At 42.5% G+C, this 12,558-nt stretch overlaps 1 protein-coding gene across 1 annotated transcript; it reads left to right on the forward strand.

Annotated features, from left to right (window-relative positions):
* The first annotated feature begins 1,656 nt into the window (after positions 1-1,656).
* On the forward strand, positions 1,657-2,814 carry LOC117519430 (golgin subfamily A member 6-like protein 7). Its single transcript, XM_034180777.1, has one exon. It carries the CDS (start codon positions 1,657-1,659, stop codon positions 2,812-2,814), a length of 1,158 nt encoding a protein of 385 aa, XP_034036668.1.
* The last annotated feature ends 9,744 nt before the right edge of the window (positions 2,815-12,558 follow it).

The raw sequence follows: 12,558 nt of genomic DNA on the forward strand, positions 1-12,558 counted from the left end.
TCTGGGAAAGGTGCAAGTTGCAATAAACTGTGATGCCAAGCGCTAAGGATACATGCTATCCAGTCACAGCAGATGAAACTTTTTTTTACGACTGAGCAAACATCATTGTTAGACTTTTATAGGTTCAATGATTCCACGGCGTGTAGATGTTATGGCGTCAGTGACCCCATGGCCTTGGCGGAGGTTTGCACTCTGAGTGCTTCTAGTGTTAAAATGTGTTAGTTGTGTCAAAGGCGTTTAAAAACACACAGAGATGTTTAAAAGTTAAAACAATGAAATGTGTTTGAAATATGACAAAAGGTAAAAAATAGAGGAACAGAGTTTTTTAAAAAACACATTTAAAATGTTTGAAAAGGATGTAAAATGTGTGAAAGAATAGAAAGATCTTTAAAAACCTGTTTAAAATATTTACAAAGGATGTAAAATGTGTGAAAGAATAGAAAGATCTTTAAAAAACCTGTTTAAAATATTTACAAAGGCTGTAAAATGTGTAAATGCAGAGACAGTTCCTGAAAAACAGAAATATACTGTATTTACAATGTGCTTAACATGTAAAAGAATAAAAAGAAATGTATGATGTTGAAATTGTGTGTGTGTGTGTGTGTGTGTGGTGGTGGTGGTGGTGGGGGGGGGGTCACTCTCTCACACTTTGAAAACTCCTGCTTTAATGGATGCTGCCCCTACACCCCAAGACTTTGGACTAAACCCAGGAGACTACACTTCCAAGACTTACCTATTCAACCTCCTGAAGATCCATGATGGACTGCTTGTTTTTATTTCAATTAAAGACTCTGTTTTTGTTGCTCTTCTGTTTTTTGTTTGTTTGTTTTTGTTTTCTGGTTCTTCTGTTTGTAAGGAAATTCTTGTATAATTTGTAAAAACCTTGTAAGTGTTAGAATGGCCTAAGCAGTGGGTCACCGCTCTGAGTCTGGTCTGCTTGAGGTTTCTTCCTCTTTATCACCAGAGGGAGTTTTTCCTTAAAGGTTCCACCTATGTGCTTGCTCAGGGTTGAGAGATCGGGAAGGTTGGGCCTTACTCGCATGTGTAGCACCTTGAGCCAGCAATGTTGATTTGGTGCTGTATAAATAAAATAAACTGAACTGAAATGGAATTTAGTGATCACATAATGTACACACAAATAACTGATTCAATGAACAAATAACTGATAACTGAAACAAAAACAAGTAACTGATTGAATCAGTCATTTGTTTATTTTTTTAAATATGTAAATGTGTCTGTGTTGACATTTACCAGGAGCACAATTTGCTACAAGCAGTATATATGACCCAAAAAACCCCTACCCCTTTATGACATCACTTCCTGTTTTGTATTCAAGTTTTAGAATTTTGGACCTTGTTTATGTTTTGGCCTGGTATTGATCTTAGAATAAGAATAAAAGTACAGATCTTATGATCTTTACTTTAATTTATGATCTTTACTTTTATGTTTTTCTCCTGCCTTTAATGTGTTATTGACTAGTCTGACCGACAAGAAAGGTTAGTGTCTGGAAGACATTTGACAGCAGTGGAAAAGATATTTATCATCACAGAGAAACCAACGTTATCACGAAGCATGATGGATGAGAATATTACTCAACCTCAATGTACAGATCTCTCAGAAAATACAGCACAAAACAGAAGTGTTATTGGAAACGAGATGAACAGTGTCGAGATGAACAGTGTCGAGATAAACCAGCAGCGCTGGTGGTCACGGTGGTCACTGTGGTCACTGTGGTCAAATTTGTCACTGTGGTCAGAGAGGTCACAACAGCTTGATGACCAAAACAAGAAGACAAACATGGATCAGCAGCAGAGCCACAAACAGCAACAAAACAGTCACAAGTTAAGGCAGAAATCTGAATTCCTCAAACAAAGTGATGATGAGGAAAAGCAGCTAAAAGAGCACGAGGAGCCCCGGGAGAAGAGGCAGTTGAAGTGTCAGCAGAGTGAACTGTCAGTGTCAACTGTCGAGACGAACCAGCAGCGCTGGTGGTCACGGTGGTCACTGTGGTCACTGTGGTCACTGTGGTCACTGTGGTCACATTTGTCACTGTGGTCAGAGAGGTCACAGCGGCTTGATGAACAAAACAAGAAGACAAACATGGATGAGGAGCAGAGCCACAAACAGAGTCACGAGTTAAGGCAGAAATCTGAATTCCTCAAACAAAGTGATGATGAGGAAAAGCAGCTAAAAGAGCACGAGGAGCCCCGGGAGAAGAGGCAGTTGAAGTGTCAGCAGAGTGAACTGTCAGTGTCAACTGTCGAGACGAACCAGCAGCGCTGGTGGTCACTGTGGTCACTGTGGTCACTGTGGTCACAGAGGTCACAGCGGCTTGATGAACAAAACAAGAAGACAAACATGGTTGAGGAGCAGATCTACAAACAGCGACAACAGTTAAGGCAGATATCTAAAGTCCTCAAACAACATGATAAGATAAAGGAGCTAAAAGAGTACGTGAAGGGCCAGGGAAGGATGATAAATGAGCTCATGGCACGCCAGGAAGAGATTGTAAAAGAGGTCAAGGAGTACAAGGAAAAGCTGCTAAAAGACAGCAAGGAGCGCCAGGAAGAGCTGCTAAAAGAGGTCAAGGAGTACAAGGAAAAGCTGCTAAAAGACAGCGAGGAGCTCCGGGAGAAGAGGCGGTTGAAGTGTCAGCAGTGTGAACTGTCAGTGTCAACTGTCAAGACGAACACTGTCAAGACGAACACTGTCAAGAGGAACACTGTCAAGAGGAACAGGCAGCGCTGGTGGTCACGGTGGCTTCATCACCAAAACAAGGACACAAACATGGATCAGGAGCAGAGCCACAAATAGGGTTGCCAACTCTCTGAAAAATAAATAAGGGACACCTCACCGCCAGGGCCGACCGACCATTGCCTTCACCCTTCCCAGCGTGTGTGAAATGATTTTTAACCATTTGACTGTTGACTTGACCCTGAATTTAAGTAGATGCACACATGCATTTGTTCTGATATGAACATATGGAAAACAAATTATTATTTAGCAATTTATTTTTAGTGCAAAATAAATTTTCACTCGCAATTTCAATATGAGCATTCTGTCCTGCTTGAAAGCATAAAATTAAAAAAATATATTTAAAAATAAATCTCTCTGTAGTGCTATTGCTTAACTTAAAACTGTATAAATTAACAAAAAACAATTGAAAATTTGCATCATCCAAAACAATGTAACAGTGCACATTTACACATTTAGTGTAATAAAAAGTGCAAAAAATAAAGTCTGAAAAGTAAACAATATTTTATTATTTCTCCCCTGTATTTTTGCATTCTTTTTTGTTTTTTTGTTTTTTTTTAGGAGGAGTAGTAACGACGTTACAGACATTGCTGTCTGTAGGCATATCTGCAGTGCCAGTGTCGGTGTCTGTATCGATATCAGCCATGCTGCAATGTTATTGTCGTCCAGCGACCGTCGTCGGCTCATGACGTCGGTATCTTCTTGCGAGCAGATGTCCCTCGACCAATGAGATAAGAGTGATTCTGTATTGTCAACTCGTGTCTGTCAGCTCATTGGTGAAAAGCAGGAGAGAGGCTGGGATCAAATTTACCGTAAGTTTCCATATAAAGCGCCAGTCAATTCCATTGACATTTTACAGACTTTTTGATTCTCACAGAAATACGGGACAAACTGTGTCCTGTTTCAGGTCAATACGGAACGCACACTTTTATTTCCAAATAAGGGACGATTCCGTTTTTCAAGGGACGGTTGGCAACCCTAGCCACAAACAGCGACAAAAGTTAAGGCAGAAATCTAAATTCCTCAAACAACATGATGATAAGATAAAGGAGCTAAAAGAGTAGGTGGAGGGCCAGGGAAGGATGATAAATGAGAACATGGCACGCCAGGAAGAGATTGTAAAAGAGCACTTGGAGGACCAGCAAAGGCTGATAAAAGAGGTCAAGGAGTACAAGGAAAAGCTGCTAAAAGACAGCAAGGATCTCCGGGAGAAGAGGCAGTTGAAGTATCAGCAGTGTGAACTGGCAGTGTCAACTGTCAAGACGAACACTGTCAAGAGGAACAGGCAGCGCTGGTGGTCACTGTGGTCACAGAGGTCACAGAGGTCACAGAGGTCACAGCGGCTTGATCACCAAAACAAGGAGACAAACATGGATGAGGAGCAGAGCCACAAACAGAGTCATGAGTTAAGGCAGAAATCTGAATTCCTCAAACAAAGTGATGATGAGGAAAAGTGCAGAAGTGCCATAGAACAAAGAGACCAGATAGACAGGAGACCGAGACAGGAAGAAGAGTGTCTCTCCCTTATTTAGCAGGAGTAGGGGGAAAACTACAGAGGATCTTCAGACAGCACAAAATCCCAGTTTACTTTTTAACTTTTGGTTAGTATCATCTCTGTATAATAAATAAATTTGAAGTGCATTGGACATATCCCTAGGACGAGTTTGTTCAAATGTAAGTAGTGGAAATGGCCAAAAATGGCAAAAATTTGCTTAAAATTGAAACTTAAAATCAATCATCTATTAAATATGCGCATGTATACTAGGATTAAATGATTAAACTGGTTTACTGGCAAGTGACCTCAGGCTAAACACAGAGCCCCGTGAGAGCGAGTCCAGGTCCGATAGCAGGAACATAAATTACAGAGGGAAGGGAAGGGTTTGAACCCAAACACTTCAGACGAGGAGCAGAACAAACATACAAACAAACGCTTAAATAAATGTTTGTCAGCTAACAGTGCGGCTGTAAATAATGTGTAGAAAAAGAGGCAAGTCACAAATCATATCAGACTATTTGAGCTCAGAGTCGAAGAGCAGCAAAGCCGAGCTAAAAGTGAGGGGTTGAAGGCTGGGCAAGCATTCATGATATGCACACTCTTAAGGCTATGAAATTGGGCTATTAGTAAAAAAAAAAAGTAGAAAAGGGGGTGTTCACAATAATAGTAGCATCTGCTGTTGACGCTACAAACTCAAGTTATGTTCAAACTGCTTTTTTTAGGGTTAGGGTTTGTCTAACCCTAACCCTAAAATCAAAGACTGTCTTTGATCATCCGGGAGCTGATCAGTGGGTGAGTCTTTGCCATTCTGGTTATTATTCTATCCATTTTGATGGTTATTTTCCGTTTTCTTCCACACGTCTGTTTTTTTGTCCATTTTAAAGCATTGGAGATCATTGTAGATGAACAGCCTATAATTTTTTGCACCTGCGTATAAGTTTTCCCCTCTCCAATCAACTTTCCCATTTTCCTCAGGCTTTCAAAGAGAAAAGCATGTTCAACAGGTGCTGGCTTCATCCTTAAATAAGGGACACCTGATTCACACCTGTTTGTTCCACAAAATTGACAAACTCACTGACTGAATGCCACACGACTATTATTGTGAACACCCCCTGTTCTACTTTTTTTTACTAATAGCCCAATTTCATAGTCTTAAGAGTGTGCATATCATGAATGCTTGGTCTTGTTGGATTTGTAAGAATCTACTGAATCTACTGGTACCTTGTTTCCCATGTAACAATAAGAAATATACTCAAAACCTGGATTAATCTTTTTAGTCACATAGCACTACTATTATTCTGAACACTTTCTGAACACTACTGTACCTTCACTGTTCTGTAAACTCTGTACACATCAGACTTCAATTACAACTCGGAGTCGTGCCACCTGCAGAAGTTTTCGGACGACACTGCTATTGTGGGATGTGTGCGAGACGGACAGGAAAGAGAGTACAGGGACCTGATACAGGACTTTGTGGAGTGGTGCAAATCAAACCACCTGCAGCTGAACATTGCCAAAACAAAGGAGATGGTGGTGGATTCAAAAGGTCCAGGCCCACTCTGCAGCCAGTCTCCATTGAGGGGGTCGATGTGGAGGTGGTCCGGACTTACAAATATCTGGGGACACTTATGGACGATAGATTGGACTGGTCAGCCAATACTGACACCCTCTATTGAGGGCCGAGACACTGCAGGTTTTCCATGCAACCATTCACCTCAGCAGGTGGGTTGCTGATGAGCTTCTCCTCTGAACATAAACACCTGGTTGTCAATGAAATCACCTGCTGAGACACCTGATCATTAATGAAATCACCTGCTGAGGTGATTGGTTGCATGGAAAACCTGCAGTGTCTCGGCCCTTTATGGCACATGATTGCCCACCCCTGCTCTACAGGAAGGGACAGAGCAGACTGTACTTCCTGAGGAGGTTAGGGTCCTTCAGGATCTGCCATAAACTCCTGCGAATGTTCTACCAGTCTGTGGTAGCCAGTGTCCTCTTCTCTGTGGTGGTCTGCAGAAAAGGAGGGACGCCGGGCGACTGGACAGGCTGGTGAGGAAAGCTGGTTTAGTGCTGGGAACAGAGCTGGAGACATTAACATCAGTTGCAGAGAGAAGGACCCTCAGTAAACTGCTGGCCATCATGGACTATGTTGAGCATCCTCTGCACAGCGCCATCATCAGGCAGAGGAGCTCATTCAGTGGCAGACTGCTGTCTCAGTCCTGCCATACGGACAGATTTAGGAAGTCTTTTGTCCCTCAGGCCATCAGACTGTTTAAGCGTGGCTAAGCGTTGGGTTTGAGACCAGAGGATCCTCGGTTCAAATCCTAGCCTGACCGGAAAATCACTAAGGGCCCTTGGGCAAGGTCCTTAAGCCCCCAGTTGCTCCCGGTGTGTGTAGAGAGTACCTTGTATGGCAGCACTCTGACATCGGGGTGAATGTGAGGCGTTACTGTAAAACGCTTTGAGCGTCTGATGCAGATAGAAAAGCTCTATATAAATGCAGTCCATTTACCATTCATGTAGAATAATTTATGATTATTCCTCACAAATGTATTCATTTGAGTGTGGAGGACCAGAAACGCCCCTCAGGGTAACACCTGCAGTGACGTCACCTGTCTCAGGTGTGCGTGTGGCTGCAGTCTGACACGGACTCCTTCACGTCGACAGCGACAGAGATGACTTCTGTTGAGGAGGTGAATCCCACCGTGAGGGGATCAGATCCACGAGCAGGAGGGTGGAGCAATCCAGAAAGGATAGAGCCTTCAGACCTGGAGAGACCCTGGAAGGATGCCACGAAGAAACAGACACAAGAACAATTCTTCACTGTGTTAGAACCTAAGCAACCAAACCATTGGACAATTGAAAATAATAGTAAGAGATGATATTTGGTGGGTTATGGTTCCCATATTATGTCACCTACTCAACTGCAAGAAAGGTTTGGCAATGTGCTATGCAGTTTGAAAATCAGTCTGTTGACAGGCAGTCAGATGATCCTTTTTGTGTTTTTGAAAGATGTGTGACTCTGCCATTGCTGTTTGTTGTTTTTTCAGTAACAACAGCTGAAGTTGTTCAAAAAAGAGATTTTGTTTTGCTTAAAAGAGAAAATAAAACACTTTTCACCAAAATGAAGCACTGTAACAGTGTTGTGGTTTATTTGAGCCCATCTTTTGAAACAAGTTAAAGTATCATGTTCCAAGCGCAACAGTTGGCGGCCATGTTGAATTTTTGCAGTATGTTGAATAAACTGTCAGAATTTCCCCTGGATCCTGGTTTTGGCTTTGTTTTTGCCGGTGTCGTGTGTTGGTTTCTCCACCGGATGGCGCACTCGGTTATGTTTCACACCTGGATCAGCTGGGTGACTGGTTTCTGATGGACTGTTTAGGCCCGGACTTTCTGTTCTTTAAATGCCAGATTCTTCCAAGAGCCAAGGCAGATATTTGCATGTTGCATGTCCTTTGCTGTCTGTTGCCTTGCTTTCCTCGTGTTGCCTCGCCAGCTTCCGAAGCCTCGTCTATGATCCAGACAGATAACGCTGGCCTCCCCCTCTAATTCCTGCATTAGAGAAAACTGTCTTTTCCTGATGTTCCTCCAGACAATTCCAGTATGGCTCCCAAGTGGAGCTGGACCCTGGCACTAACTACCTGCACAGCAACGTCACTTTGGGAACTCCTAAGCTCCTGTCATGGAGTGTGTCTCAACTAAACACCAGTTAAGTTCCCCTTCGACTCAGTGGGATCCCATTCTCACTTGTTCCTGTTTTGTGACGGTACTATGATAAAGAACTATTCCAAGAACACTGTTTAAGAACTGCATGAACTCTGATATCAAACAATTGAAGAACCCAGCCTAGCTGTATCAGGTCCTGCACTTGACCTCCGATGTTTGGATACAACTCACGAACTATGAACAATTTCTGAACAGTGAATTGTGTTTCTTAAGAAGAGAACTTTATTTCATGAACTCTGAAACAACATGTGTTAACCCTTTTATGAACCGTGACTGTTTTGAGGCTCCAGCGTTACGAGTGCATTCAGTCACCTTGTGTGTTTTTATTCCCCATAGGTCCTGGTTTCGGAGGCGAGCGTTCCACCTGGTCCTGGTCCTTGAACCCTTAGATGACATTCTCCTTCAAGACTGGCTCGGAATCCTGCAGCACCCAGATTTCCACCTTTACGCGCAGGCTGACTGTCATCTCAGCAAGCCACCTTTATTTCATTATTTTGTGTTAATAAACCTCCTTTCGTTCATATTCCGTCCTGTTTCTGTGTCCCTTCCAGCAGATCCAGCAGTTAGGAGAGACGGCATCTATCCCACTTTGGATGGAGCAGCTCTCATTTCTAGAAATCTGGCCAATTTTCTTAAATCCTCCAAACCGTGACTATCCAGGGTTGGGACCAGGAAGCAGAGTTGTAGTCTTACACACCTCTCTGTAGCTTCTCTCCCCCTGCCATCCCCTCATTACCCCATCCCCGTAGAGACGGTGCCTGCTCCCAGACCACCAACAACCAGTAAAAATCTATTTAAGCATAAAAATTCAAAAAGAAAAAATAATATAGCACCTTCAACTGCACCACAGACTAAAACAGTTAAATGTGGTCTATTAAACATTAGATCTCTCTCTTCTAAGTCCCTGTTAGTAAATGATATAATAATTGATCAACATATTGATTTATTCTGCCTTACAGAAACCTGGTTACAGCAGGATGAATATGTTAGTTTAAATGAGTCAACACCCCCGAGTCACACTAACTGTCAGAATGCTCGTAGCACGGGCCGAGGCGGAGGATTAGCAGCAATCTTCCATTCCAGCTTATTAATTAATCCAAAACCCAGACAGAGCTTTAATTCATTTGAAAGCTTGACTCTTAGTCTTGTCCATCCAAATTGGAAGTCCCAAAAACCAGTTTTATTTGTTATTATCTATCGTCCACCTGGTCGTTACTGTGAGTTTCTCTGTGAATTTTCAGACCTTTTGTCTGACTTAGTGCTTAGCTCAGATAAGATAATTATAGTGGGCGATTTTAACATCCACACAGATACTGAGAATGACAGCCTCAACACTGCATTTAATCTATTATTAGACTCAATTGGCTTTGCTCAAAATGTAAATGAGTCCACCCACCACTTTAATCATATCTTAGATCTTGTTCTGACTTACGGTATGGAAACTGAAGACTTAACAGTATTCCCTGACTCTTTCTCTCATTAGTTACTTCCTCCAAACCATCAACATGTCTATTAGACCCCATTCCTACCAGGCTGCTCAAGGAAGCCCTACCATTAATTAATGCTTCGATCTTAAATATGATCAATCTATCTTTATTAGTTGGCTATGTACCACAGGCTTTTAAGGTGGCAGTAATTAAACCATTACTTAAAAAGCCATCACTTGACCCAGCTATCTTAGCTAATTATAGGCCAATCTCCAACCTTCCTTTTCTCTCAAAAATTCTTGAAAGGGTAGTTGTAAAACAGCTAACTGATCATCTGCAGAGGAATGGTCTATTTGAAGAGTTTCAGTCAGGGTTTAGAATTCATCATAGTACAGAAACAGCATTAGTGAAGGTTACAAATGATCTTCTTATGGCCTCAGACAGTGGACTCATCTCTGTGCTTGTTCTGTTAGACCTCAGTGCTGCTTTTGATACTGTTGACCATAAAATTTTATTACAGAGATTAGAGCATGCCATAGGTATTAAAGGCACTGCGCTGCGGTGGTTTGAATCATATTTATCTAATAGATTACAATTTGTTCATGTAAATGGGGAATCGTCTTGCCAGCAGTACCAGATCCGACCTCCGAGGGCGGTGGCCACCTGGGGGACTCAGGACTTGGCGGCTCCAGTATTCTCCGGGTTCGGTCGCGGAGGAAATCGTGTGGTTCCGTTTCATCTCAGGACAGACGTCTCCTGTCCTCGAGCCGGCCCACACGTCACCCCTGTGATTGACTGTGCAAAATTTCACATTCCTCTGTGTTGTGCTCATTCACAACAGTAAAGTGTTTATATTCGACTCTTTCATTGTCCGTTCATTTACGCCCCCTGTTGTGGGTCCGTGTCACTACACTTTCACAACACACGTCTCCCTTGTAAAAGAGATCTTGATCTCTATGGGACTTAAAAAAAAAAATCACTTTTTGCTTTTGATGCGGTCTGTTAGTCAATGAGCTTGTTTGGAAAAATAATTCATTAATTTAACAATTAATTAACTTACAAACCCAAATCACAAAATGCTGGGACAGTGTGAAAATGCAAATAAAAATCTTCTGACAGTACTTGTAAATGACAATTTCAAGTTTTCAAAATATTATGTAATGCAGAGGTGGATCTAGGCTTCTTTGGAAGGGTTCAATAGTGGGGTGCGGGACACCCCCCCCCATCCCGAAAATTTTGAAAATTAAGGGTGCATTTTTCTGCAATCTCAGGCAATTCAAGCATGTATTTTGTACTGGAACCAGGTAATGTCAGGATTTGAGTCTGACCACAGGTGCATTCCACACACCTGCATCTAATCTGCGCCTCATCACCTGGGTGTATATATAGCTCTCTAGAGTCCTTTGTCACTGTTGCTCTTTTTGAACTGCCTCTCTGTGTACCGACTCCAGCCAGTGTATCATGTAAACGTCTAAACTCTACTGAGCTGTGTGCCTGCGTGCTGCATTTACGTCCAGCCTACCCTGCCGGTAAACTCTGATAATTGCTATAATTTTATTAACAAGTTGAGATGGATGATACAAAAAAATTATTTAGTTTCTCACATCAAATGTCACATTGTTGCTTTATAGTCTGCATAATGGTCAGGTTCTACACTAACAATTCAATTTTCAATTTCAATTTATTTCATTTATATAGCTCCAAATCTCAACAAAGCTGCCTCACAGCACTTCACACAAGTAAGGTCTAACCTTATCAACCCCCAGAGCAAGAACACAGGCCACAGTGGTAAGAAAAAACACCCTCTCACACTGAGGAAGAAAGCTCAAGCAGACCAGACTCAGAAGGGTGACCCTCTGCTTAGGCCATTCTAACAGTTACAAGGTTTTTTTTACAAAGCTGAAGAAACAGAAAACAGGAAATCAGAACAACATCTGCTGCATCACTTTCAGACATGGCATCATGCGGTCAGTCCAGCAGCCTGCTGTCCACAGATGCCAATCCCGTGTACTGCCCTCTGTACCTCGGACAGAGAGAAAAAGAGCAGAATCAGTCGGCTGGATAAACTACACCTAAAGTATAATTCATCAGTAGCAAATCAACAGGAAAGCAGAAAAAATACTAAGGTGAATATTGCAGCAGTCCAGTCTGGAAGAGACAAATACATGAATCAGGGTCTCAACATCACCTATACACAGGATGGGACAAATCTTCACTATATTTCTCAGGTGGAAGAAAGCAGTCCTCATAATATCTCTAATGTGGATGTCAAGTGACAATGTGGGATCAAAAATTACCCCAAGATTCCTCACTTTGTCAATGTGATTGTATGACACACAAGCCTAGTGGGGAAAATAAGTATTTCATCCACTAATAATAATCATGCTGTAGACACACAGCGTGATTATTCACACTATATATACGTACATTTGTATATACTGTGAATAATTGCTGTAGCAGTGGCGGTCCTGGAGTGATTTACTCCCCGGGCGAAACCCCCTGCGTGCCCCCCTCCGCGCACACTAACGTGGCCACCACCTCCACCTCCAAAACACTAACTTCGTCCAGAACACCCACAATCCCACAAATTAACTCACAACAGCTATTTTCAAGAACAAATTTCTGGTTTTAATGACTACCGCAATAACAAACACAGAGAAATTGGCACAGTCTAATGTGCCAATTTCTCTGTGTTTGTTGAGTAGGAGCATTTCTGGGCAACCTTGAGCAGCCTGCAGACTCAAGAAAAGTCATCCTTTTTGTGGATTTTGAGAAAAATGTGGCAAACCCAGAGAGTGATGCAAAAAATATTCTGCACTCAGATAAGCATTTAGCCCCCTGAGACAGAACCAGATTCAGTCTGTGTGCATAGCAATGCACAAACATTGCACTGGGGGCTATTGAGGGGAGTGGAGAGACACGGGGGGGGGGGGGGATGTACTGCAGATGTGGTGAGGGAGACAGCTAGGGCAGTACTGGGTATGACATCTGGACAGTGGAAGGAAGACAAGGAGACTTGGTGGTGGAATGAAGAGGTCCAGGAAAGCATAAGGAGAAAGAGGTTGGCGAAAAAGTTTTGGGATAGTCAGAGAGATGAAGAAAGTAGACAGGAGTACAAGGAGATGCGGCATAAGGTGAGAAGAGAAGTGGCAAAAG

This window comes from Thalassophryne amazonica, chromosome 10, assembly GCF_902500255.1.
Source record: "Thalassophryne amazonica chromosome 10, fThaAma1.1, whole genome shotgun sequence".
NCBI classification, from domain to species: domain Eukaryota; kingdom Metazoa; phylum Chordata; class Actinopteri; order Batrachoidiformes; family Batrachoididae; genus Thalassophryne; species Thalassophryne amazonica.

What these genes read in the sequence shown, in the direction of transcription:
- LOC117519430 (XM_034180777.1), top strand. Translation starts at nt 1,657, where the DNA reads ATGAACAGTGTCGAGATGAACAGTGTCGAGATAAACCAGCAGCGCTGG.